Genomic DNA, 26,601 nt, shown 5'->3' on the forward strand with positions numbered 1-26,601 from the left:
GATTGATTCAAGTCAGCTGTTCAAGGTTTAGAAGAAGAATCTAATCAACGTACCAGGAGAAGTGCTTCGATAACAATTAGCTACTATAGCTATCGATGAATCTTGTTTGTCATATCACATGACTTTGTTTTGTGTTCATAGTAGCCACGCTTAATAATTTTTATATTCAGGGAAAAGGCTGGTATAGGTGCACGTTTGGTTACTAGCTAGTAAGATGCTAATTTAGCTAACGATTAGCTCCTTCCAACTACTTGTAGCAGGCATTCCATGTCAACTTTCACGAGGAGATATGGAACACCCATGCAGTATTTTAGAGGATTTGGAACGATATGTCGTGAAAGACGTAAGAAAAGCTTTACCACCCCCTCATGTACTTCTGGTGTCATAGTGTTTGTCAGCTAGTTGAGGGTTAGCCCTTGACCATGACTCCGTTACATTAACGTTGCACAAGTCATTTGGACGAAGGCGTGTTCTTTACAGGGAGTTTTATAAGACCGACGCTCAATCTGAACATTAAGACGCGTCGCTTGCGTTCAAGGTGCTTACGCTTCCAGAACCCCTATCTTTCATATCGCCGAGAAATAACAATAATTGTTTTACATTGATACACACCGTGATAGGGTTAGTTTCCGGGTTAGTGTTCCCACAAGCCATATATCCATGTTACTGCGCTTGTTTACGGAAGACGAGGCTACCGACCACCTGTGCTAATTAGCTATCTAGCGTGCTCTGAACACCTGTGTGTAAGCATAACTCGAAATGTAGTTCCGTCAGATTGAGGCACCCATATAGCTGTATGGATATGTGCAAAAGTAACTTTTTTCATCGCTGATGAAAGATAAGGGCCGTATGTTTCGAAAGCCATATCACAAGCGATGATTCACGTTCCTAAACGTTAAAACACAGGGTAGGGATTGTTGTTCGCATGATGTAGTTGTGGGCAAAGCTAATGGCTGTGTTTTCGAGAGCAAATTGAGGTTGAGCTTCTCTGAATTAAAACATACTGGACAAAAATATAAACACAATTACAAATATTTTGAGTTACTGTTCATATGGCTGGCGTGGTCTGCGGTTGTGAGGCCAGGTGGACATACTGCCAAATTCTATAAAATGACGTTGGAGGCAGTTTATGGTAGAGAAATTAACATCCAATTCTCTGGCAACAACTCTGGTGGACATTCCTGCAAATTGCACGCTCCCTCAACTTGTCATGTGATAAAACTGCACAGTTTAAAGTGACCTCATTGTCCCCAGGACAAGGTGCACCTGTGTAATGATCATGCTGTTTAATCATCTTGATATGCCACACCTGTCAGGTGGATGGATTATCTTGGCATTGTTAAAATGTTAACTAATTAAAACTAACTAAAAATATGGTTTTGTGGGTATGGAAAATTTCAGGGATTTTTATTTCAACTCATGAAACATTTAACATGTTGTGTTTTATAAATTGTTCAGTATAACAAACGCTATCTAGCTAGATAGGATGCTAATAGATTTAGCTACTTGGCCAATATTTTACTAGCTTCATCTTATGCTAGCACAGATGAAAGGGAAAACGTTATTATAATCTTTGCTACTAACTAGTCTAGCTCTAGGTAGGCATACATTATATGAAAAGGTTAAATGTGCAATGGATATTAATCTGAGTATGGATATTTACATTTTTAGGCTCCACCAACGGTTTACTACATTCCAGATTTCATAACAGAGGATGAGGAGTCACAACTATTACAGCAGGTAATGGAATACAAGGCAAGGGGTGACAGATGCACTACACATGTTTAGGTATAACACCAACTTGACATGACATCATGAAATGCCTTTATTCTAATGCTGTTCCAGGTGTATAAGGCACCAAAAACTAAATGGACGCAGTTATCCAACAGAAGGCTCCAGAACTGGGGTATGTCAGTGATTTAAAACTGAATGTAAGGTGCATTTGTGAACTGGGAATGATATGACTGCTGGGTGAAATGCTATTCTTATGCCTGTGTACTTAATACAGGTGGGCTGCCTCGTCCGAAAGGGATGCTTGGAGAGAAGCTTCCTGATTGGCTTCTGAAGTACTGCGTGAGAATTTCTGCTCTTGGTGCATTTGCTGGGAAGACTGCCAATCATGTACTGGTGAATGAATACAAGCCAGGGGAGGGAATAATGGTACGGTCCTCACATCAGCTTCAGTCATTAGCACTGTGTGATAACACTGATTTTCTTGTGCACTTTTGTGTGTGAAAATTAGTGTTCAATACATTCCATCGGGTGTGGTACTTCTCTGCTTTTGTGTCATTGTTCATTTCGTACAGTACCAGTCAAAAGTTTGGATACCTACTTTATTTTTACTATTTTATACATTGTAGAATAATAGTGAGGACTTCAAAACTATGTAATAACACATATGGAATCATGTAGTGACCAAAAAAGTTTTATACAAATCAAAATATATTTTAGATTCTTCAAAGTAGCCACCCTTTGCCTTGATGACAGCTTTGCACACTCTTGGCATTCTCTCAACTACCTTCCCCAGGAATGCTTTTCCAAAAGTCTTAAAAGAGTTCTCACATATGCTGAGCACTTGTTGGCTGTTTTTCCTTCACTCTGCGGTCCAACTCATCCCAAACCATCTCAATTGGGTTAAGGTCAGGTGATTGTGGAGGCCAGGTCATCTGGCGCCACAAAATGGCGCCGGAGGAGATGGCCGCCGTTTTACGGTCTCTTAACCAATTGTGCTATTATGTGGTTTTTTTTCGCGATCGTTGTAAATTATTTTGTACATAATGTTTCTGCAACTGTATCTTACGACAGAAAAGAGCTTCTAGATATCAGGACAGCGATTACTCACCTCGGATTAGACAAAGATTTTTTCAACAACAGCAGTAAGCAGGACTCACACGATATTCTCCAAACACCCCACAGGGCAGACATCCCAATTATTCGCAAAAGGAAGCGACGCAGAGGAAGAAGAGCCGGATGCCTCGTCCGGACCCACAGAAGGCAACTAGGAAAGCTGCCGTTACCGTCAATATTACTCGCCAATGTGCAATCATTGGACAATAAACTAGACGAGGTACGATCACGAATATCCTACCAACGGGACATCAAAAACTGTAATATCCTATGTTTCACGGAATCGTGGCTGAATGACGACATGGATATTCAGCTAGCGGGATAGACGCTGCACCGGCAGGATAGAACAGCACACTCCGGTAAGACGAGGGGGGGCTGTCTGCATATTTGTAAACAACAGCTGGTGCACGGAATCTAAGGAAGTCTCTAGATTTTGCTCGCCTGAAGTAGAGTATATTGTGATAAATTGCAGACCACACTACTTGCCTAGAGAGTTCTCAGCTATACTTTTCGTGGCTGTTTATTTACCACCACAGACAGATGCCGGCACTAAGACCGCACTCAGCCAGCTGTATAAAGCTCGAACCGCTCAGTTTTCCAATACAAAACACCAGAAACTGTCCAAAAGAGAACCATCTCACCTGCTTTTACTCTATTTTTTAATTTTGCCTTTATTTAACTAGGCAAGTCAGTTAAGAACAAATTCTTATTTTCAATGACGGCCTAGGAACAGTGGGTTAACTGCCTTTGAAATAAGCAAACAGGAAACCACTCACCCAGAGGCGGCGCTCCTTGTGGCCGGAGACTTTAATGCAGGGAAACAAATCAGTTCTACCAAATCTCTATCAACATGTTAAATGTGCAACCAGAGGGAAAACAATTCTAGATCACCTGTACTCCACACACAGAGACGCGTACAAAGCTCTCCCTCTCCCTCCATTTGGTAAATCCGACCACAACTCTATCCTCCTGATTCCTGCTTACAAGCTAAAATTAAAGCAGGAAGCACCAGTGACTCGGTCTATAAAAAAAATTGTCAGATGAAGCAGATGCTAAACTGCAGGACTGTTTTGCTATCACAGACTGGAACATGTTCCGGGATTCTTCTGATGACATTGAGGAATACACATCGGTCACTGGCTTTATCAATAAGTGCATTGAAGACGTCGTACCCACAGTGACTGTACGTGCATACCCCAACCAGAAGCCATGGATTACAGGCAACATTCACACTGAGCTAAAGGGTAGAGCTGCCGCTTTCAAGGTGCAGGACTCTAACCCGGAAGCTTACAAGAAATCCCGCTATGCCCTGCGACGAACCATCAAACAGGCAAAGCGTCAATACAGGGCTAAGATTGAATCATACTACACTGGCTCCGACGCTCGTCGGATGTGGCAGGGCTTGCAAACTATTACAGACTACAAAGGGAAGCACAGCCGCGAGCTGCCCAGTGACACGAGCCTACCAGATGAGCTAAATCACTTCTATGCTCGCTTTGAGGCAAGCAACACTGAGGCATGCATGAGAGCATCAGCTGTTCTGGACGACTGTGATCACGCTCTCCGTAGCCGACGTGAGTAAGACCTTTAAACAGGTTAACATTCACAAGGCTGCGGGGCCAGACGGATTACCAGGACGTGTGCTCCGGGCATGTGCTGACCAACTGGCAGGCGTCTTCACTGACATTTTCAACATGTCCCTGATTTGAGTCTGTAATACCAACGTGCTTTAAGCAGACCACCATAGTCCCTGTGCCCAAGAACACAAAGGCAACCTGCCTAAATGACTACAGACCTGTAGCATTGACGTCCGTAGCCATGAAGTGCTTTGAAAGGCTGGTAAATGGCTCACATCAACACCATTATCCCAGAAACCCTTGACCCACTCCAATTTGCATACCGCCCAAACAGATCCACAGATGATGCCATCTCTATTGCACTCCACACTGCCCACCTGGACAAAAGGAACACCTATGTGAGAATGCTATTCATTGACTACAGCTCAGCGTTCAACACTATAGTACCCTCAAAGCTCATCACTAAGCTAAGGAACCTGGGACTAAACACCTCCCTCTGCATCTGGATCCTGGACTTCCTGACGAGCCGCCCCAGGTGGCGAGGGTAGGTAGCAACACATCTGCTACGCTGATCCTCAACACTGGAGCCCCCCAGGGGTGCATGCTCAGTCCCCTCCTGTACTCCCTGTTCACTCACGACTGCATGGCCAGGCACGACTCCAACAACATTAAGTTTGCTGACGACACAACAGTGGTAGGCCTGATCACCGACAACGACGAGACAGCCTACAGGGAGGAGGTCAGAGACCTGGCCGGGTGGTGCCAGAATAACAACCTATCCCTCAACGTAACCAAGACTAAGGAGATGATTGTGGACTACAGGAAAAGGAGGACCGAGCACACCCCCATTCTCATCGACGGGGCTGTAGTGGAGCAGGTTGAGAGCTTCAAGTTCCTTGGTGTCCACATCACCAACAAACTAGAATGGTCCAAATACACCAAGACAGTCGTGAAGAGGGCACGACAAAGCCTATTCCCCCTCAGGAAACTAAAAAGATTTGGCATGGGTCCTGAGATCCTCAAAAGGTTCTACAGCAGCAACAACGAGCGCATCCTGACCGGTTGCATCACTGCTTGGTACGGCAATTGCTCGGCCTCCGACCGCAAGGTACTTCAGAGGGTAGCGCGTACGGCCCAGTACATCACTGGGGCTAAGCTGCCTGTCATCCAGGACCTCTACACCAGGCGGTGTCAGAGGAAGGCCCTTGAGAATTGTCAAAGACCCCAGCCACCCCAGTCATAGACTGTTCTCTCTATTCCGCATGGCAAGCGGTACCGGAATGCCAAGTCTAGGACAAAAAGTATTCTCAACAGTTTTTACCCCCAAGCCATAAGACTCCTGAACAGGTAATCATTTTTTACATTTTAGTCATTTAGCAGACGCTCTTATCAAGAGCGACTTACAGTAGTGAATACATACATTTCATACATTCGATTTTCATTTCATGCATTTTTTTTTGTACTGGCCCCCCGTGGAAATCGAACCCACAACCTTGGCGTTGCGAACACCATGCTCTTCCAACTGAGCCACAGGGAAGGCCAAATGGTTACCCGGACTATTTGCATTGTGTGCCCCCCCCCCCCGCTACTCTCTGTTTATCTTATATGCATAGTCACTTTAACTATACATTCATGTACATACTACCTCAATTGGTCCGACCAACCAGTGCTCCCGCACATTGGCTAACCGGGCTATCTGCATTGTGTCCCACCACCCTCTAACCCCTCTTTTTACGCTACTGCTACTCTCTGTTCAACATATATGCATTGTCACTTTAACCATACCCACATGTACATACTACCTCAATAAGCCTGACTAACCGGTGTCTGTATTTTGCCTTACTACTCTTATTATCCTACACACACACACTTTTCGCACTATTGGTTAGAGCCTGTAAGTAAGCATTTCATTGTAAGGTCTACAGCCGTTGTATTCGGCGCACGTGACAAATAAACTTTGATTTGATTACATCACTCTCCTTCTTGGTCAAATTGCCCTTACACAGCCTGGAGGTGTGTTTTGGGTCATTGTCCTGTTGAAAAACAAATGTTAGTCCCACTAAGCGCAAACAAAATGGGATGGTGTATCGCTGCAGAATGCTGAGGTAGCCATGCTGGTTAACTGTGCCTTGAATTCTAAATAAATCAGTGTCACCAGCAAAGCACCATCACACCTCCTCCTCAATGCTTCATGGTGGGAACCACACATGCGGAGAGCATCCGTTCACCTACTCTGCGTCTCACAAAGACACAGCAGTTGGAACCAAAAATCTCAAATTTGGCTCATCAGACCAAAGGACAGATTTCCACCGTCTAATGTCCATTGCTCGTGTTTCTTGGCCCAAGCAAGTCTCTTCTTGTTGGTGTCCTTTAGTAGTGGTTTCTTTGCAGCAATTCAACCATTAAGGCCTGATTCACGCAGTCTCCTCTGAACAGTTGATGTGTCTATCATCAGAATCCATATATTTTTTAAAATATTTTTGACCTCAATTTCAACATACTCTCCTCACCCAATACCAATGTAGTATGGATCTGCTATTTTCTATGCTTTAGACCCGGAACCCCCAACAGAAGCTAGCCAGCTTACTAGCTAGTAGTTAGTTAGCCACTGCTAGCGGTCATCAGCTAACCTCAGCCCAGTCATCTCCTGCCAGTCTGCACAGCGCGATTCCACCCAGAGCATATCGGACTGCTTTTTCTCCACCACATCTCCGGATTCCTACCGCAAGCTCTGAACCTTTTCACCTGGATCATCTCAGCTAGCAAGCTGCTGTCCGAGAGGCTACTCCTGGCTAACGTCTCTGTCCCGAAGCAAGCACCAGTTACCCTGGAGCTAGCCTCGTACTAGACCCATCTCCCGGCTAGCTGAAGAGGTCCATCAGCCACTTCTTGGGCTACAATACCTATTTTGCCAATTGGACTGGACCCCTTTTACTGCCGACATGGAGCCCCGCCAATCCATCACGATCCTACCGATGTAATCCGCCCGAGGGGGTTTCAACAGGCTCCTCGGTCGCGACGTCCCCTGAAGGCCCGCCTGCCCGTCCCGCTAGCTGTCTGAATTGCCGTGTCTTCAGCTCGCCTAGCTATTCACTGGACCCTATGATCACTCGGCTACGCATGCCTCTCCCTAATGTCAATATTACTCTCTGTTCCAAATGCCCTAGACGACCAGTTCTTATAGCCTTTAGCCGTACCCTTATCCTACTCCTCCTCTGTTCCTCTGATGATGTAGAGGTTAATCCAGGCCCTGCAGCGCCAAGCTCCACTCCCATTCCCCAGGCGCGCTCATTTGTTGACTTCTGTAACCATAAAAGCCTTGGTTTCATGCATGTTAACATTAGAAGCCTCCCTAAGTTTGTTTTATTCACTGCTTTAGCACACTGCCAACCCGGATGTCCTAGCCGTGTCTGAATCCTGGCTTAGGAAGGCCACCAAAAATTCTGACATTTCCATACTCAACTACAACATTTTCCAACAAGATAGAACTGCCAAAGGGGGCGGAGTTGCAATCTACTGCAGAATTAGCCTGCAGAGTTCTGTCATACTATCCAGGTCTGTGCCCAAACATATAAAGCTTCTACTTTTAAAAATCCATCTTTCCAGAAACAAGTCTCTGGACTTCATGTGTGAATTGATTGCCCCCATCTATCTTAAGAGCTTGTACTCGTGACCTAAATTGGGACATGCTTAACACCCTGGCCATCCTACAAGCTAAGCTAGATGCCCTCAATCTCTCACAAATTATCAAGTAACCTACCAGGTACAACCCCAAATCTAAGCACCCTAATTTATTTTTATTTTACCTTTATTTAACTAGGCAAGTCAGAGGGGGAACAAAATGGCGCCGTAGAGAGAACACGGTGTTTCAGCGAGCTCACGCGGTATTCGTAAATTTATATTCTTACATTAATCTCCTAGCTTGAAAAAGTGGTAGAATTGGCTAAATAAGTTACCCTACAATGAGTCTTGGCGACTATTTCTCAAAAATCTCCGACAACATGCCCAACAGAGCTACTAAGAAGTCGACCAAAACCGCCATCCCTGTAGAGGTGCAGGAGGAGCTAGCTAACGTTAGCGAATCTAACAACATTGCGGATCCAGGCACAATGGACCTGGTGATTCAAAGGATGACAGATAACATTACTAAAGTGATCGATGTTAAGATAAGAACGGTCCTGGAAGCAATAGCAGGCTATTCAGCTGAACTACAGAGGGTTGTCAAACGTGTTGATGAGGCGGAAGGAAGAATTGCTACTGTGGAAACTTCAACTACATCCATGGACACTAAGATAAAAGCACTTGAGAAGCAGGTGCGCGAAATGGCGGAGCACATTGACGACTTGGATAATCGAGGACGCAGATGCAATATCCGTGTTGTGGGACTCCCGGAAAATTCTGAAGGGACACGTTCAGTAATTTTTTTTTTGAGGAATGGATCCCTGGCTACCTACAAATGGACACTAAGGCTGGTCGTGTGAAGCTAGACAGAGCACATCGCTCTCAAGCACCGATACCCGGTCCCAATCAGCGCCCACGACCAGTGGTTATAAAGTTCCACAACTTTACCGACAAGCAGCGCGTCATGGATGCGGCTAGAAACATCGGTTCTGACGGTAGTCAACGTAAAGGTCCAAAGGTCTCATTCTTCAATGATTATTGTACGAAGGCGCAAAGCGTTTGATGAGGTGAAGGCTCGACTCAAGAGAATGAAGATCGACTACGCACTGCTGTACCCGGCCACATTGAAGATTATGGTCAACGGATCGCCTAAAAAACTCTACACATCTGAAGAGGCTGCTGCGTTTATTGACTCTCTCGGGTAAATAACCTTAAGCTGCACCTCCGCAGCATAGGATAACGTCTTATTTTATTTTGAATCTGATCATGAAACAGTGATGTAAGTTCTCATGTGCTCCTGTTCAGTAATATTCGTATCGGTATTATTTTTCTTGCTAAAGTAACTGCCGCCGTAGCTCAGACTGAGATATGTGTGAACCTATATTGGTGCCCAGGCTTGGTTTTAGGTGGAAGAGCCTCAATCTTCTTCTATTGATTTTAATTTCCACATATATAAAGGATGAGGCTATTGAGTGGCAATGCGGACTTAAGAGTCTACATTGGAAAGTTGAAATCCCCTGCATGTTAGCTAGTGGGAAAACCCCCTTTTGGATTTTTACATGTTTATTTTTTGGGTTTTGTATAGTTCAAGTTCAGGGTTCATATCGTTTGTTTACGCTCAGTGAGATAGAGGAGAGTTCAACACATGGAAAAAGGTACCACCCCATTTTTACAGTAGGATTCAGTCTGGATATTGAATGGTCAAAGCGCAATGGCAGGTAACAGACTACGTGTATGTACATGGAACATTAGAGGGTGCCATAACCCCATTTAAAAGGAAGAAGATACTATCCTTTTTGAAAAAATAAAATATTGATATTGCCCTGTTACAGGAAACCCATTTGAATGATAAGGAGCATCTGAAATTACAACAAGGGGGGTTTGGTCAAGTGTTTTTTTCATCATTTACATCCAGAAGTAGAGGTGTAGCAATTATTGTGAAAAAGAACCTACCACTTAAGGTCTTGAAGCGTGTGAAAGATAAATTGGGTCGCTTTGTTATAATTAATGGTACTTTACAAGGGCAGAGCATTTCCATAATGAATATTTACTTCCCCCCTGCCCACCCCCCTGACTTCCTCACTAAGGTATTTCTAGACTTTTCAGAATTAAACTCAGACACTGCAGTGGTCGGAGGGGATTTTAATTGTTTGTTGAACCCCCTTATTGATAAGCTTCCCAGTGGTATAGCCTCACTCTCTCCTCAAGCTAAGTCACTTACAGCCATTTGTGATGATCTGGGGTATGCTGATGTTTGGAGAGCTTTTCATCCCTCCAACAGAGAGTTCACTTTTTTCTCTGCACCTCATGGATGTCAGACTAGAATAGATTACTTTTTTATGCCCAGGACGTCGCTGCAGTCTGTTTTATCCGCTAGGATAGGAAGCATAGTCATATCTGATCATGCGGAGGTGATCCTGGACATAAAACTCAACGGGGCATTCAATCAGTCAAGACATTGGAGGTTGAATACAACCATTCTTAAAGACCATACATTCACATCATATTTTATTACAGAGTTTAAAGCATTTTTCTCTAATAACTCTGAATCAACAGATAACCCCTCACTCCTTTGGGAAACCTGTAAGGCGTACGCCAGGGGTCTGATGATGTCATACGCAGCCACTAAGAGGCGGAAAAAGCGTGAAAAGCAAAAAACACTAGAGGGTGAATTGGGAACTAAAGAGAAGGACTACATTAAAACTCCCACTCCTGCCCTATTAAAGGAAATAGCAGTCATTAGATCAACGCTGGACTCCCTCCTAACACAGGACGCTGAAAAGAAAATGAGATTTGTCAAGCAAAAGCTATATGAACATGGCGATAAGCCAGGAAAGTACTTGGCGTACCTAGCTAAAAAGAGAGCTGACTCACAGTCAATTGCGGCTATTACTGATTCTGATGGCAATCATTTATATGAAAATAAATTGATAAATGACTCATTTAAGACATTTTATGCAAATCTTTACGCCTCAGAACTGCCAAATGACGCACCCAAGTTAACCTCTCTGGCGCATGTGGGACGAACTCGTCCCACCTACGTAACAGCCACTGAAATCCAGTGGCGCGATTTTTGAATCGTTAGAAATACTATTACTTCAATTTCTCAAACATATGACTATTTTACAGCTATTTAAAGACAAGAATCTCGTTAATCTAACCACACTGTCCGATTTCAAAAAGGCTTTATAACGAAAGCAAAACATTAGATTATGTCAGCAGAGTGCCCAGCCAGAAATAATCAGACACCCATTTTTCAAGCTAGCATATCATGTCACATAAACCCAAACCACAGCTAAATGCAGCACTAACCTTTTATGATCTTCATCAGATGACACACCTAGGACATTATGTTATACAATACATGCATGTCTGTTCAATCAAGTTCATATTTATATCAAAAAACAGCTTTTTACATTAGCATGTGACGTTCAGAAAAAGCATAACCCCCGCAAACTTCCGGGGAATTTACTAACAGTTTGCTAAATTACTCACGATAAACGTTCACAAAAAGCACAACAATTATTTTAAGAATTATAGATACATTACTCCTCTATGCACTCGATATGTCCGATTTTAAAATAGCTTTTCGGATGAAGCACATTTTGCAATAATCTAAGTACATAGCCCGGCATCACAGGGCTAGCTATTTAGACACCCACCCAGGTCAGCCTCCACCAAAATCACATTTCCTATAAGAAAAATGTTCTTACCTTGCTTGTTCTTCGTCAGAATACACTGCCAGGACTTCTACTTCAATAACAAATGTTGGTTTGGTCCCAAATAATCCATCGTTATATCCAAACAGCGACGTTTTGTTCGTGAGACACTATCAGAATGCTACATCACGGTCTCGCGCATGGCGCATTGGCGTGACAAAAAATTTCTAAATATTCCATTACCGTACTTCGAAGCATGTCAACCGCTGTTTAAAACCAATTTTTATGCCATTTATCTCGTAGAAAAGCGATAATATTCCGACCGGGAATATGCATTGAGCCTAAACAGCCGAATTAAATTTCTCCTCAGGAGCGAATCGTGCACGCGCCTCATTCAAAGGTCCTCTGATCCGCCACTTACCAAAGGCGATAATGTGTTTCAGCCTGAGGCTGCCTCGTCAACCTTCAGGTATTTCCCGGGTTCTGAGAGCCTATCGGAGCCCTGGGAATTGTCACGTTACAGCTAAGATCCTTACTTTTCAATAAACAGATGCAAGACGCACGACTCCTTGTCAGACAGGGTACTTCCTGCATGAAACCTTGTCAGGTTTTTGCCTGCCATAGGAGTTCTGTTATACTCACAGACACCATTCAAACAGTTTTAGAAAATTCAGAGTGTTTTCTATCCAAACCTGAACAATAATATGCATATTCTAGCTTCTGAGTTGGTGTAGGAGGCAGTTAAAAATGGGCACATATTTTTTCCAAAATTCTCAATACTGCCCCCTAGCCCAAACAGGTTAATGGAGAACTTATTTTCTAAAATTGAGCTCCCTACTATCTCCGAAGAACAGAAGTCTCTCCTTAATGCCCCTATTACTGAGGAAGAGATAATGTCCGCAATTAAGAATCTACAAAATGGTAAGGCCCCAGGACCGGACGGGTTTTGTAGTGAGTTCTATAAAGAGTTCCATGGCCTGATCCTTGAGCCATTGCGTGATATGTTTAACCACTGATTTTCAAATGACCAGCTCCCCCAAACGCTGCGAGAAGCCAACATATCACTTATTCTCAAAAAGGGAAAATGTCCGGAGTCTTGTTCCTCGTACAGACCAATTTCCCTTCTGAATGTGGATAGAAAATTGCTTTCTAAAATTCTAGCCACAAGATTAGAGGACTCACTGCCACTAATTGTGAAAGGAGACCAAACTGGCTTCATTAAGGGACGTAGGTCATGTAACAATGTCAGACGGCTCCTTAATGTAATTGAAGTCTACCAACAAAGTGCTATGGATGGTCTTGTGCTCTCCCTAGATGCTGAGAAAGCATTTGATCGTGTGGAGTGGTCTTACCTATTCTTTGCTCTAAATAAATTCGGTCTGGGGGACAACTTTATAAAATGGGTGAAAGTTTTATATGATGATCCTCAGGCTGCTGTCCTTACTAATGGACTACGGTCAAATAGCTTCTCTATACACAGAGGTACCAGACAGGGCTGTCCTCTGTCCCCCCTCCTATTTGCACTTGTTATGGAACCACTGGCCGAGGCCATCAGGGTAACGCCTGCTATACAGGGGCTGCTCATTGGTGATGTTCACCATAAAATAAGCTTGTATGCTGATGATGTCCTGATATTTATTTCTAATCCCGAGACTTCAATCACATCTCTGATTAACACTATTGAGTTATTCAGCGAATTCTCAGTCTACAAGATTAACCTAACTAAATCAGAGCCTATGCCACTTGGTAACCTTCACTCTGTACCTAACACTTCTCCCCCCTTCCCTTTTAAATGGTCTCCCTCAGGTTTTACGTATCTGGGTATATTTGTAACTCCTAAATTCCAACAAATGTACAAAGCCAATTTTGTTCCCTTGTTTGACACAATAAGACAGGATCTGGAGCGCTGGAACTCTCTTCCGATTTCATGGTTGGGTAGAATATCCCTCTTGAAAATGAACATTTTACCTAGGCTACTTTACCCAATCCAAATGATCCCAGTATTACTCTCCAATAAGGTAATAAAGGATGTAAATGGATGGCTAAGTTCCTTTATATGGAGTAAACGCAAGCCAAGACTTAAGATGGCAATATTACAGCTGCCAAATTCTATGGGTGGCTTGGATCTACCCAATATCAGGCTCTATCAGTGGTGTGCCCACCTATGTTATATCTCAGACTGGATCACAAACGATGACTCCTCTATTTGGTTAGACATTGAGACTTCTCTTTCAAAATACCCTTTACAGGACCTTTTGTTTTTCTCAAGTTTCAAGTCTGTAAAAGATCGCTGCAACAACCCCATTACACTTAACACACTCAAAGTATGGAGGTCAGTTCAACGTTTCCTGGGAAGGTCCAAACTAACCTCTGCTCTTACCCCAATTCTTAACAACCCAGATTTTGTCCCAGGATTGCTGGATGCTGGCTTTAACGTTTGGCTTAATAAGGGCATACGCAGACTAAATGACTTATTTGCGGATAAGATTTTATTGTCATTTGAGCAGATGGTCGAGAAATATCAACTCCCAAAGCAGGACTTTTTCCGTTTCCTACAAGTAAGACACTATATTCTGAAGAGCACCACCTTAATTGGTAACCCTGATATGTCCGTCATTGAAATAATGCTTTTTTCCCCACAAAGGAAAATGTCTGTAAGTCTGTTTTATGATGCTTTAAGGTCCTTTTCCGCTGTCGACACACAGAGGGTGAAACAAGTGTGGGAGAAAGAACTGTCTGTTACCATTGACGAAGAGATGTGGGAGGACATTTGGAAATATGCAAAATCAATATCTATATGTAATCGTACTAGAGCAATTCAATTAAGAATAATACACAGATTGCATATATCCCCAAATCGCAGACATGCATTTAGCCCCGCTTCCTCCTCTCCTCAGTGTCTCAAATGTAAAACTGATACAGGCACCCTAACACATTGTTTATGGTCATTTCCCAAAATACTAAGATATTGGTCTGGTGTTCTGCAAGAGATTGAAAAGATCCTAGGGGTCGATCTAGAATTGGACCCAGTTTCTCTACTGTTAGGTCTCCCTAGTAGGCATGTAACTTTGGTGGGTAAGAGGAGGCTTTACAACATCCTCACCTTCGCAGCGAGGAAAAACATACTTTTACAGTGGATTAGTGATAAGGTTCCCTCTATTAAAGATTGGCATAAGATACTATTTGAATGGGTGCCGCTGGAATATCTGACATGTACATTGCACTCTAAGACAGATCAGTTCTACAAAGTATGGGAACCTTACCTAAATTACCTAGAACCTGAAGTATCAGCTATTATGCTGCAAGGATTCTCTTAGAATGGTGATCTATGTATTCCAGAATTACACTGTACGGTCCGTGTGGGGAACTCAACTTCTTGGTTTAAACTGAGCATTTTATTTTATTTATTTATTATGTCTTTGTTATTTTTTTCTGTTTATGTTTGTTTAAAATGTATGTATTGAGGGATGCAATGAGGGGGATGGGGTGAGAGAAGCGGGGAGAGGGAAACGGTGGGTGTGTGTGTACGTGCGTGCATACATACGGATATGTGTAAGCGAGTGCTGTTTTTTTTGCCTTGTATTTGTTGTTGTATCTCTTAATATGGGTGAAAATTGTGAAACTCCAATAAAAAAAATACTGTTACAAAAAACTAGGCAAGTCAGTTAAGAACAAATTCTTATTTTCAATGATGGCCTAGGAACAGTGAGTTAACTGCCTTCTTCAGGGGCAGAACGACACATTTTGTACCTTGGGGATTCGATCTCGCATCCTTTCGGTTACTAGTCCAACGCTCTAACCACTAGGCTACACTGCCGCCGGATAGATGTCATCCTGACCAACCTCTAAATACACCTCTGCTGTCTTCAACCAGGATCTCAGTGATCACAGCCTCATTGCCTGCGTCCGTAATGGGTCTGCGGTCAAACGATGACCCTTCATCACTGTCAAACGCTTCCTAAAACACTTCAGCGAGCAGGCCTTTCTAATCGACCTGGCCCGGGTATCCTGGAAGGATATTGACCTCATTCCGTCAGTAGAGGATGCCTGCTTATTCTTTAACCTCCCTGGGCGGTCCCACCTAGTCAACAGCCAGGGGAATTGCGTGGCGCGAAATACAAATACCTCAGAAATTACTGTTTTACACCATTTTAAAGACAAGACTCTCGTTAATCTAACCACATTGTCCGATTTCAAAAAGGCTTTAAAGCGAAAGCAAAACATTAGATTATGTCAGGAGAGTACCCTGCCAAAAATAATCACACAGCCATTTTCAAAGCAAGCATATATGTCTCAAAAACCAAAACCACAGCTAAATGCAGCACTAACCTTTGATCTTCATCAGATGACACTCCTGGGACATTATGTTATACAATACATGCATGTTTTGTTCAATCAAGTTCATATTTATATCAAAAAACAGCTTTTTACATTAGCATGTGATGTTCAGAACTTGCATACCCACCGCAAACTTCCGGTGAATTTACTAAATTACTCATGATTAACGTTCACAAAATACATAATTATTTTAAGAATTATAGATACAGAACTCCTTTATGCAATCGCGGTGTCAGATTTTAAAATAGCTTTTCGGCAAAAGCACATTTTGCAATATTCTGAGTACATAGCCCGGCCATCACAGCTAGCTATTTTGACACCCACCAAGTTTGGCCCTCACCAAACTCAGAATTACTATTAGAAAAATTGGATTACCTTTGCTGTTCTTCGTCAGAATGCACTCCCAGGACTTCTACTTCAACAACAAATGTTGTTTTGGTTCCAAATAATCCATAGTTATATCCAAATAGCTCCGTTTTGTTTGTGCGTTCAGGTCACTATCCGAAGGCGAGCGCATTTCGTGTCAAAAAATTTCAAAATATTCCATTACGTACTTCGAAGCATGTCAAACGCTGTTTAAAATACATTTTTATGCTATTTTTCTCGTAAAATAGCGATAATATTCCAACCGGGCGACATTGTATTCGTTCAAAGGCTGAAAGAAAAATTGAGAATTCTCATGAACGCGCATCTCCAGTGTCACTGTCCCCAAGCTGACCACTCACAAATTCTCCTGCTGTTCTTCGCCCAGAGACAGCAGACACCCAATTACACTTTCTGGCGCCTTCTGAGAGCCAATGGAAGCCTTAGAAAATGTCACATTACAGCAGAGATGCTGTATTTTCGATAGAGATGCAACTGAAGGACAACAAATGTCAGACAGGGCACTTCCTGCCCTCTAGCCCCAACAGGTTAAAAGTGCTTTCCTCACCATCTTAACTTGTTATGGATAGGGGGCAGTATTTTCACGGCCGGATAAAAAACGTACCCGATTTAATCTGATTATTACTCCTGCCCAGAAACTAGAATATGCATATAATTATTAGCTTTGGATAGAAAACACTCCAAAGTTTCTAAAACTGTTTGAATGGTGTCTGTGAGTATAACAGAACTCATTTGGCAGGCCAAAACCTGAGAAGATTCCAAACAGGAAGCGCCCTCTCTGACTATTTCTTGGCCTTCTTGATCATCTCTATCCAAAACAGGGGATCTCTGCTGTAACGTGACATTTTCTAACGCTCCCATAGGCTCTCAGAGGCGCCAGAATGTTGAATGATGACTTTGCAGGCCATGGCTGAAAAACAGTAGCGCATTTGGATAGTGGTCGATCTGAGAACAATGAGACTGGGGGCGCGTGCACGAGACGACTCCATGTTTTTATTTTTTCGTCTTTGAACGAAAACAGGGTTTCTCGGTTGGAATATTATCGCTTTTTTACGAGAAAAATCGCATAAAAATTGATTTTAAACAGCGTTTGACATGCTTCGAAGTACGGTAATGGGATATTTCGAAATGTTTTGTCACAAAACGCGCAGGGTGCGTCACCCTTCTTTACCCTTCGGATAGTGTCTTGAACGCACGAACAAAACGCCGCTATTTGGATATAACTATGGATTATTTGGATTCAAACCAACATTTGTTATTGAAGTAGAAGTCCTGGGAGTGCATTCTGACGAAGAACAGCAAAGGTAATCCAATTTTTCTTATAGTAAATCTGAGTTTGGTGAGTACCAAACTTGGTGGGTGTCAAAATAGCTAGCCATGATGGCCAGGCTATCTACTCAGAATATTGCAAAATGTGCTTTCACCGAAAAGCTATTTTAAAATCGGACATAGCGATTGCATAAAGGAGTTCTGTATCTATAATTCTTAAATAATTGTTATGTTTTTTGTGAACGTTTATCGTGAGTAATTTAGTAAATTCACCGGAAGTGTTCGGTGGGAATGCTAGTTCTGAACGTCACATGCTAATGTAAAAAGCTGTTTTTTGATATAAATATGAACTTGATTGAACAAAACATGCATGTATTGTATAACATAATGTCCTAGGAGTGTCATCTGATGAAGATCATCAAAGGTTAGTGCTGCATTTAGCTGTGGTTTTGTTCTTTGTGACATTATATGCTAGCTTGAAAAATGGGTGTCTGATTATTTCTGGCTGGGTACTCTGCTGACATAATCTAATGTTTTACTTTCGCTGTAAAGCCTTTTTGAAATCGGACAGTGTGGTTAGATAAAGGAGAGTCTTGTCTTTAAAATGGTGTAAAATAGTCAAATGTTTGAAAAATGGACGTTTTGGGATTTTTGAGGAATTTGTAATTCGCGCCACGCCTATCATTGGATATTGGAGCAGGTGTTCCGCTAGCGGATTGTCTAGATGTAAGAGGTTAAATAAGCATGCCCCATTCAAAAAAATATAGAACCAGGAACAGATATAGCCCTTGGTTCACTCCAGACCTGACTGCCCTTGACCAGCACAAAAACATCCTGTGGCGTACTGCATTAGCATCGAATAGCCCCCGCGATATGCAACTTTTCAGTGAAGTTAGGAACCAATATACAGTATATAGGCAGTTAGGAAAGCAAAGGCTAGCTATTCAAGCAGAGATTTGCATCCTGTAGCACTAACTCCAAAAAGTTCTGGGACACTGTAAAGTCCATGGAGAATATTTGAGAATTTCAAGAAGTATTTTTCTACGGCTGGCCATGCTTTCCACCTGGCTACGCCTACCCCTGTCTACAGCTCTGCACACCCCACAGCAACTTGCCCAATTCTCCCCCGTTTCCCCTTCACCCAAATCCAGATAGCTGATGTTCTGAAAGAGCGGCAAAATCTGGACCCCTACAAATCAGCTGGGCTAGACAATCTGGAACCTCTCATTCTAAAAATGATCCGCTGCAATTGTTGCAACCCCTATTACAACCTCTTTCAAATCGTCTGAGATCCCCAAAGATTTGAAAGCTGCTGCGGTCATTCCCCTCTTCAAAGGGGAGACACTCTAGACCCAAACTGTTACAGACCTATATCTATCCTACCTTGCCTTTTCTAAGGTCTTCGAAAGCGAAGTTCAATGCCATACAACTCTCCTTCCGTGGCCTCCAACTGCTCTTAAATGCAAGAAAAACTAAATGCATGTTCTTCAACCGATCGCTGTCCGCGCCCGCCCGCCCGTCTAGCATTACTACTCTAGACGGTTCTGACTTAGAATATGTGGACAACTACAAATACCTAGGTGTCTGGTTAGACTGTAAACTCTCCTTCCAGACTCACATTTAGCATCTCCAATACAAAATTAAATCTAGTATCGGCTTCCTATTTCGCAACAAAGCATCCTTGACTCATGCTGCCAAACATACCCTTGTAAGACTGACTATCCTACCAATCCTTGACTTCGGCGATGTCATTCACAAATTAGCCTCCACTCTACTCAGCAAATTGGATGTAGTCTATCACAGTGCCATTTGTTTTGTCACCAAAGCCCCATATACTACCCACCACTGCGACCTGTATGCTCTCGTTGGCTGGCCCTCGCTTCATATTCGTTGCCAAACCCACTAGCTGGTCATCTATAAGTCTTTGCTAGGTAAAGCCCCGTCTTATCTCAGCTCACTGGTCACCATAGCAGCACCCACCCGCAGCACGCGCTCCAGCAGGTATATTTCACTGGTCATCCCCAAAGCCAACACCTCCTTTGGCCGCCTTTCCTTCCAGTTCTCTGCTGCCAATGACTGGAACGAACTGCAAAAATCATTGAAGCTGGATATCTCGCTCACTAGCTTTAAGCACCAGCTGTCAGAGCAACTTACAGATCATTGCACCTGTATAAAGCCCATCAGTAAATAGCCCATCCAACTACCTCATCCCCATATTGTTATTTATTTTTTCTCCTATGCACCCCAGTATCTCTACTCTACATTCATCTTCTGCACATCTATCACTCCAGTGCCTTACCTCATTTGCACACACTGCATATAGACTTTTCTGTTGTGTTATTGACTGTACGTTTGTTTATTCCATGTGGAACTCTGTTTCGTTGTTTGTGCCACACTGCTTTGCTTTATCTTGGACAGGTCGCAGTTGTAAATTAGAACTTACCTGGTTAAATAAAGGTGAAATACAAAAAATAAACTTGAACTCTGAAGCATTTATTTGGGCTGCAATTTCTGAGGCTGGTAACTCTAACGTAATGACAGACTGTCGTTTCTTTGCTTATTTGAGCTGTTCTTGCCATAATATGGACTTGGTCTTTTACCAAATAGGGCCGTCTTCTGTGTACCACCCATACATTGTTAACTGATTGGCTCAAATGCATTAAGAAGGAAAGAAATTCCACAAATTAACTTTTAACAAGGCACACCTGTTAATTGAAATGCATTCCAGGTGACTACCTCATGAAGCTGGTTGAGAGAATGCCAAGAGTGTGCAAAGCTGTCATCGAGGCAAAGGGTGGCTACTTTGAAGAATCTCAACTATAAAATACATTTGTTTGTTTAACACTTTTTTTTGGTTACTACATGATTCCATGTGTTAGTTCATAGTTTTGATGTCTTCACTATTACTTTACAATGTAGAAAATAGTGAAAATAAATCAAACCCTTTGAATGAGTAGGTGTTTCCAAACTTTTCACTGGTACTGTATATGACCAGCACCTGGTAGGTGGTGATTTGACTTCTGCTTACTGCATGGGGGGGGTGTGTGTGTGTGTTGTCACAGCCCCATGAGGACGGGCCTCTGTACCATCCCACGGTGACGACCATTAGCCTGGGCTCCCACACATTGTTGGACTTCTACAGGCCCATCAGCGCCCAGGAGGTAAGCTTCCCAACACAGCACTGTGTCTGCTCTCATTAATAAATATGTGAATAGATACTAACATGTAGTAATAATTCATCTGTGGAGCACATTTCACACGTGCAATATACAGATGCAGTGCATTCGGAAAGTATTTGGACCCCTTGACTTTTTCCACATTTTGTGACGTTACAGCCTTCTAAAATGGGTTAACTTCTATGGGCTAGCGTCCCACCTGCGGGACACAGCCAGTGAAATATCAGGGCGGCAAATTCAAAAACAACAAAATGTCATAATTCAACTTTCTCAAACATACAACTATTTTACACAATTTTAAAGATAAACTTCTCGTTAATCTAACCACATTGTCCGATTTCAAAAAGGCTTTACAGCGAAAGCAAAACATTAGCTTATGTTAGGAGAGTACATAGACAAAAATAATCACACAGCCATTTTCCAAGCAAGGACATGTGTCAATAAAACCCAAAACACAGCTAAATGAAGCACTAACCTTTGACGATCTTCATCAGATGACACTCCTAGGACATTGTGTTACACAATACATGTATGTTTTGTTCGATAAAGTTCATATTTATATCCAAAAACAGCATTTTACATTGGCGCCTGATGTTCAGAAAATGTATTCCCACCAAAACGTCCGGTGAATGTGCACATCAATTTACAAAAACGCTCATCATAAACGTTGACAAAATATATAACAATTATTTAAAGAATTATAGATAGACTACCCCTGGATGCAACCGCTGTGTCAGATTTTAAAATAGCTTTACGGAGAAAGCACATTTTTCAATATTCTGAGTACATAGCTCAGCCATCACGGTGAGCTATTCAGACACACGCCAAGTTCGGGGCAACCTAAACTCAGAATTAGTATTAGAAATATTCTCTTACCTTTGCTGATCTTCGTCAGAATGCACTCCCAGGACTGCTACTTCCACATGAAATGTTGTTTTTGTTCGAAATAATCCATATTTATGTACAAATACCTCCGTTTTGTTCGTGCATACAGATCACTTATCCAAAGGCATAACGCGCGAGCTCAGAACGAGAGACGAAAAGTGAAAATGTTCCATTACTGTACTTATAAGCATGTCATACGCTGTTTAAAATCAATCTTTATGGTATTTTTATGTAAAATTGCAATAATATTCCAACCGGACAATAGCATATTCATTCAAGAAGAAAAAGAAGGAACGGCGTGCTCACGCATATCCAATCCCTTTGTTGCCAGGCAGACCACTCAGTAACTGAGCTCCTATTATCTGCCCAGTGACAGGAAAATGCTCAAACCACTTTCTGAAGGCTTTAGACAGCCAATGGAAGCCTTAGGAAGTGTAACGTCACCCCACAGACACTGTAGCTTCGATAGAGAATCAAAAGAACTACAATTCTCAGACTTTTCTCAGACTAGTAGTAGGTCGTTTAATTTGGGTACGTTTTTCATCCGGCCGTGAAAATACTGCCCCCTACCCCAGACAGGTTAAAACCTCTCTAGGGTAGGGGGCAGTATTTTCACGGCCGGATGAAAAACGTACCCAAATTAAACGGCCTACTACTCGGGCCCAGGAAGTAGAATATGCATATTAATAGTAGATTTGGATAGAAAACACTCTGAAGTTTCTAAAACTGTTTGAATGGTGTCTGTGAGTATAACATAACTCATATGGCAGGCAAAAACCTGAGAAAAATCGAAGTGCCTTCTGATGAAGATCAAAGGTAAGTGAATATTTCTAATGCTATTTATGATTTTAGATGACTCCAAAATGGCGGGTATCTGTATTGCCTAGTGTATTTTTCTGAGCGCAGTACTCAGATTATTGCAAAGTGTGCTTTCCTCGTGAAGCTTTTTTGAAATCTGTCACAGCGTTTGCATAAAGGAGATGGTCATCTCATTTAACCTGCCCAAGAGAGGTTAAATAAAAAATAATCAGCTCAGGTGCATCCTATTTCCATTGGTCATCCTTGAGATGTTTCTGCAACTTGATTGGAGTCCATCTGTGATAAATTCAATTCATTGGACATGATTTGGAAAGGCACACGCCTGTCTATATAAGGTCTAGAGGTCGACCGATTTATGATTTTTCAACGCCGATACCGATTATTGGAGGACCAAAAAAAGCCGATACCGATAATAGGCGTGCGATAATAGGCCCATTATCAGCAACCATCACTCCTGTGTTCCAATGGCACGTTATGTTTGCTTATCCAAGTTTATCATTTGACAAGGATAATTGATCATTAGAAAACCATTATGCAATTGTGTTAGCACAGCTGAAAACTGTTGTCCTGATTTAAAGAAGCAATAAAACTGGCCTTCTTTAGACTAGTTGAGTATCTGGAGCATCAGCATTTGTGGGTTCGATTACAGGCTCAAAATGGCCAGAAACAAATCACTTTCTTTTAAAACTCATCAGTCTATTCTTGTTCTGAGAAATGAAGTCCATTCCATGCGAGAAATTGCCAAGAAACTGAAGATCTCATACAACGCTGTGTACAAAGCCTCCTTCACTCACGCCTCCAAACTTACCCTCGTAAAACTGACCATCCTACCAATCCTCGACTTCGGCGATGTCATCCACAAAATAGCTTCCTATACTTTACTTAGCAAATTGGATGCAGTCTATCACAGTGCCATCCGTTTTGTTACCAAAGTGCCTTATATCACCCACCACTGCGACCTGTATGCTCCTGTCGGCTGGCCCTCGCTACATATTCGCCGCCAGACCCACTGGCTCCAGGTCATCTATAAGTCTATGCTAGGTAAAGCTCCACCTTATCTCAGCTCACTGGTGACGATAACAACACCCACCCGTAGCACGCGCTCCAGCAGGTATATCTCACTGGTCATCCCCAAAGCCAACACCTCCTTTGGCTGCCTTTCCTTCCAGTTCTCTGCTGCCAGTGACTGGAACGAATTGCAAAAATCACTGAAGCTGGAGACTTACATTTCCCTCACTAACTTTAAACTTCAGCTATATGAGCAGCTAACCGATCGCTGCAGCTGTACATAGTCCATCTGTAAATAGCCCACCCAATCTACCTACCTCATCCCCATATTGTTTTTTATTTACTTTGCTGCTCTTTTGCATACCAGTATCACTACTTACACACCATCATCTGCTCATCATCATCTGCTCATCTATCAGTCCAGTGTTAATCTGCTAAATTGTAATTACTTTGCTACTATGGCCTATTTATTGCCATACCTCCTCATGCCATTTGCACACAATGTATATAGACTTTATTTTTTTCTATTGTGTTATTGACTGTACTCTTGTTTATTCCATGTGTAACTCTGTGTTGTTGTTTCTGTCGCACTGCTTTGCTTTATCTTGGACAGGTCGCAGTTGTAAATGAGAACTTGTTCTGAACTAGCTTACCTGGTTAAATAAAGGTGAAATAAAAAAACTACTCCCTTCACAGAACAGTGCAAACTGACTCTAACCAGAATAGAAAAAGGAGTGGGAGGCCACGGTGCACAACTGAGCAAGAGGACAATTACATTAGTGTCTAGTTTGAGAAAGAGATGCCTCACAAGTCCTCAACTGGCAGCTTTATTAAATAGTACCCGCTAAACACCAGTCTCAACAGTGAAGAGGTGACTCTGTGATGCTGGCCTTCTAGGCAGAGTTCCTCTGTCCAGTGTCTGTTCTTTTACCCATCTTAATCTTTTATTTTTATTGGCCAGTATGAGATATGGCTTTTTCTTTGCAACTCTGCCTAGAAGGCCAGCATCCCGGAGTCGCCTCTTTACTGTTGACATTGAGACTGGTGTTTTGCGGGTAATATTTAATGAAGCTGCCAGTTGAGGACTTGTGAGGCGTCTATCTTTAAGGTCAACTCTGTTACGTGAACTGAACTCTTGTTTTAATATGGTGAAATTATTCCCTTTGAAATATTTTTTTTTACAGAAACAGTCAACATATAATACTCATCATATAGGAGCGGCAGGTAGCTTAGTGGTTAGAGCAAGGTAAAAAGATCTGTTCTGCCCCTGAACAATCAAATCAAAGTGTATTTGTCACGTGCGCCGAATACAACAGGTGTAGACCTTACAGTGAAATGCTTACTTACAGGCGCTAACCAATTGAGCAAAAAAGGTATTAGGTGAACAATGGGTAAGTAAAGAAATAAAAACAAGTACAGGTGATCTAGAATTTTTTTCCCTCTGGTTGCACATTTAACATGTTGATAGAAATGAGGTAGAACTGATTTAAGTTTCCCTGCATTAATGTCTCCGGCCACTAGGAGCGCCGCCTCTGGGTGAATGGTTTCCTGTTTGATTATTTCAAAGGCAGTTAACCCACTGTTCCTAGGTCGTCATTGAAAATAAGAATTTGTTCTTTACTGACTTGCCTAGTTAAATAAAGATAAAATTTAAAAAAATAGAGTAAAAGCAGGTGAGATGGTTCTCTTTTTGGACAGTTTCTGGTGTTTTCTATTGGAAAACTGAGCGGTTCGAGCTTTAACACATCAACCCTGTTATCCATGGATAGACAGGCTAGAAATGTTTTAACAATTACATTTTTGGGGGTGAAGATTGTGTTCAATTTCCACTCGTTGTTGCACACAAGAAGATTCCATTCCCCATGTCATAAAGGGATTCATGGCTGATTTTTAAGAATAAATTGTCAACCCTGTTACTTTATTTGGCACTCAATAGACACTTACTATAGTTTATTTAACCTCTTAAAATGGAAACTTGTTTTTATGAAGTTGAACATGTGCTCTTTTTGACAATGTTATGAGGTGATTTATTATTATAATTTTTTACCAAGTTACACTTCTCAAAAGACACTGAATTAGTGGAACTAGCTTACTAACGTTTTGGTCCTCACTTCATCCCCAGCTGGATGAGGTGCCACAGACTGAGGAGAGCCGCTACCTCCTGTCTCTGCTGGTGCGGCCACGGAGCCTCCTCATCCTCCAGGACGACATGTACCAGCGCCTCCTCCACGGCATCCAGGGGACACACCACGACTCCCTCACTGAAAGGGTGGCCAACCTGCTCGCTGCCGGGGTCCAGCCAGGGTCCACATTGACCCGAGGCACCAGGGTGTCCCTCACCGTGCGTCACGTGCCCATAGTCATGAGGGCCAATCTGCTCCTGAGCAGGAAATGACAAGAGGAAGTGACATTTGAGGACTTGGGAAAAAATTGACACCATAATACAGACTGACTTGATTATGTCATTCATTGTCTCGATCCTCTATAAAATGTATTAATTTTAATGCCAAGGAAAAGTCTAAATGGCATCCTTGGGATGTCCCAACTCTTGACGTCACCCTGTTGGAAGTTGAAATTTCAAACGGGTAGGGTTGTTGCAGTGGATATATTACCGCCACACCGGCAGTCATTAGTCATGGCTGCAGTAAAGTTCCACATGACAACGGTCACGGTAATCTCTGTGTTCTGTACATGCGTTGGTAGCAGGGCCTAAAATGTCTAATTCACTAGCCACGTTGGCAGGTGGTAATACTCAGGGCTCTACAGTGCGAGCATTTCATAAAAATAGTCAAGTATGGGCACAATTGCCAGTTGTGATTTATAGCAAAATAAATGCCATTTTGTTTAATATCTGGTAACACACAAAGAAATCTGTATCCTAACGTTCTAGCTATCCCACCTCGCACAGCAATGCTGCCTGTCTAGGGGGCTATGAGCACCATGAGTGAAGTACTAAAGGTTTTGTTTTTAAAAGCAATGCGGACAGGAATAAAAGTTGGTCTAATTTATTCAATTCGA

The 26,601-nt window shown here is 42.5% G+C and overlaps 1 protein-coding gene and 1 long non-coding RNA gene across 2 annotated transcripts; both read left to right on the forward strand.

Moving 5' to 3' along the window:
- On the forward strand, window positions 1-26,601 carry LOC115148641 (alpha-ketoglutarate-dependent dioxygenase alkB homolog 6). The gene is made up of 6 exons (XM_029690717.1): window positions 1-343; window positions 1,672-1,740; window positions 1,846-1,906; window positions 2,009-2,160; window positions 20,758-20,856; window positions 25,706-26,601. The coding sequence occupies exons 1-6, from the start codon at window positions 290-292 to the stop codon at window positions 25,976-25,978; spliced, it is 708 nt and encodes a 235-aa protein (XP_029546577.1). The 5' UTR covers window positions 1-289; the 3' UTR covers window positions 25,979-26,601.
- Window positions 10,995-12,607, forward strand: LOC115148642 (uncharacterized). The gene is made up of 2 exons (XR_003866711.1): window positions 10,995-11,043; window positions 12,504-12,607. It is a non-coding gene; the product is annotated as an uncharacterized LOC115148642 (long non-coding RNA).

Source organism: Salmo trutta, chromosome 15 (assembly GCF_901001165.1).
Source record: "Salmo trutta chromosome 15, fSalTru1.1, whole genome shotgun sequence".
Lineage (NCBI taxonomy): Eukaryota > Metazoa > Chordata > Actinopteri > Salmoniformes > Salmonidae > Salmo > Salmo trutta.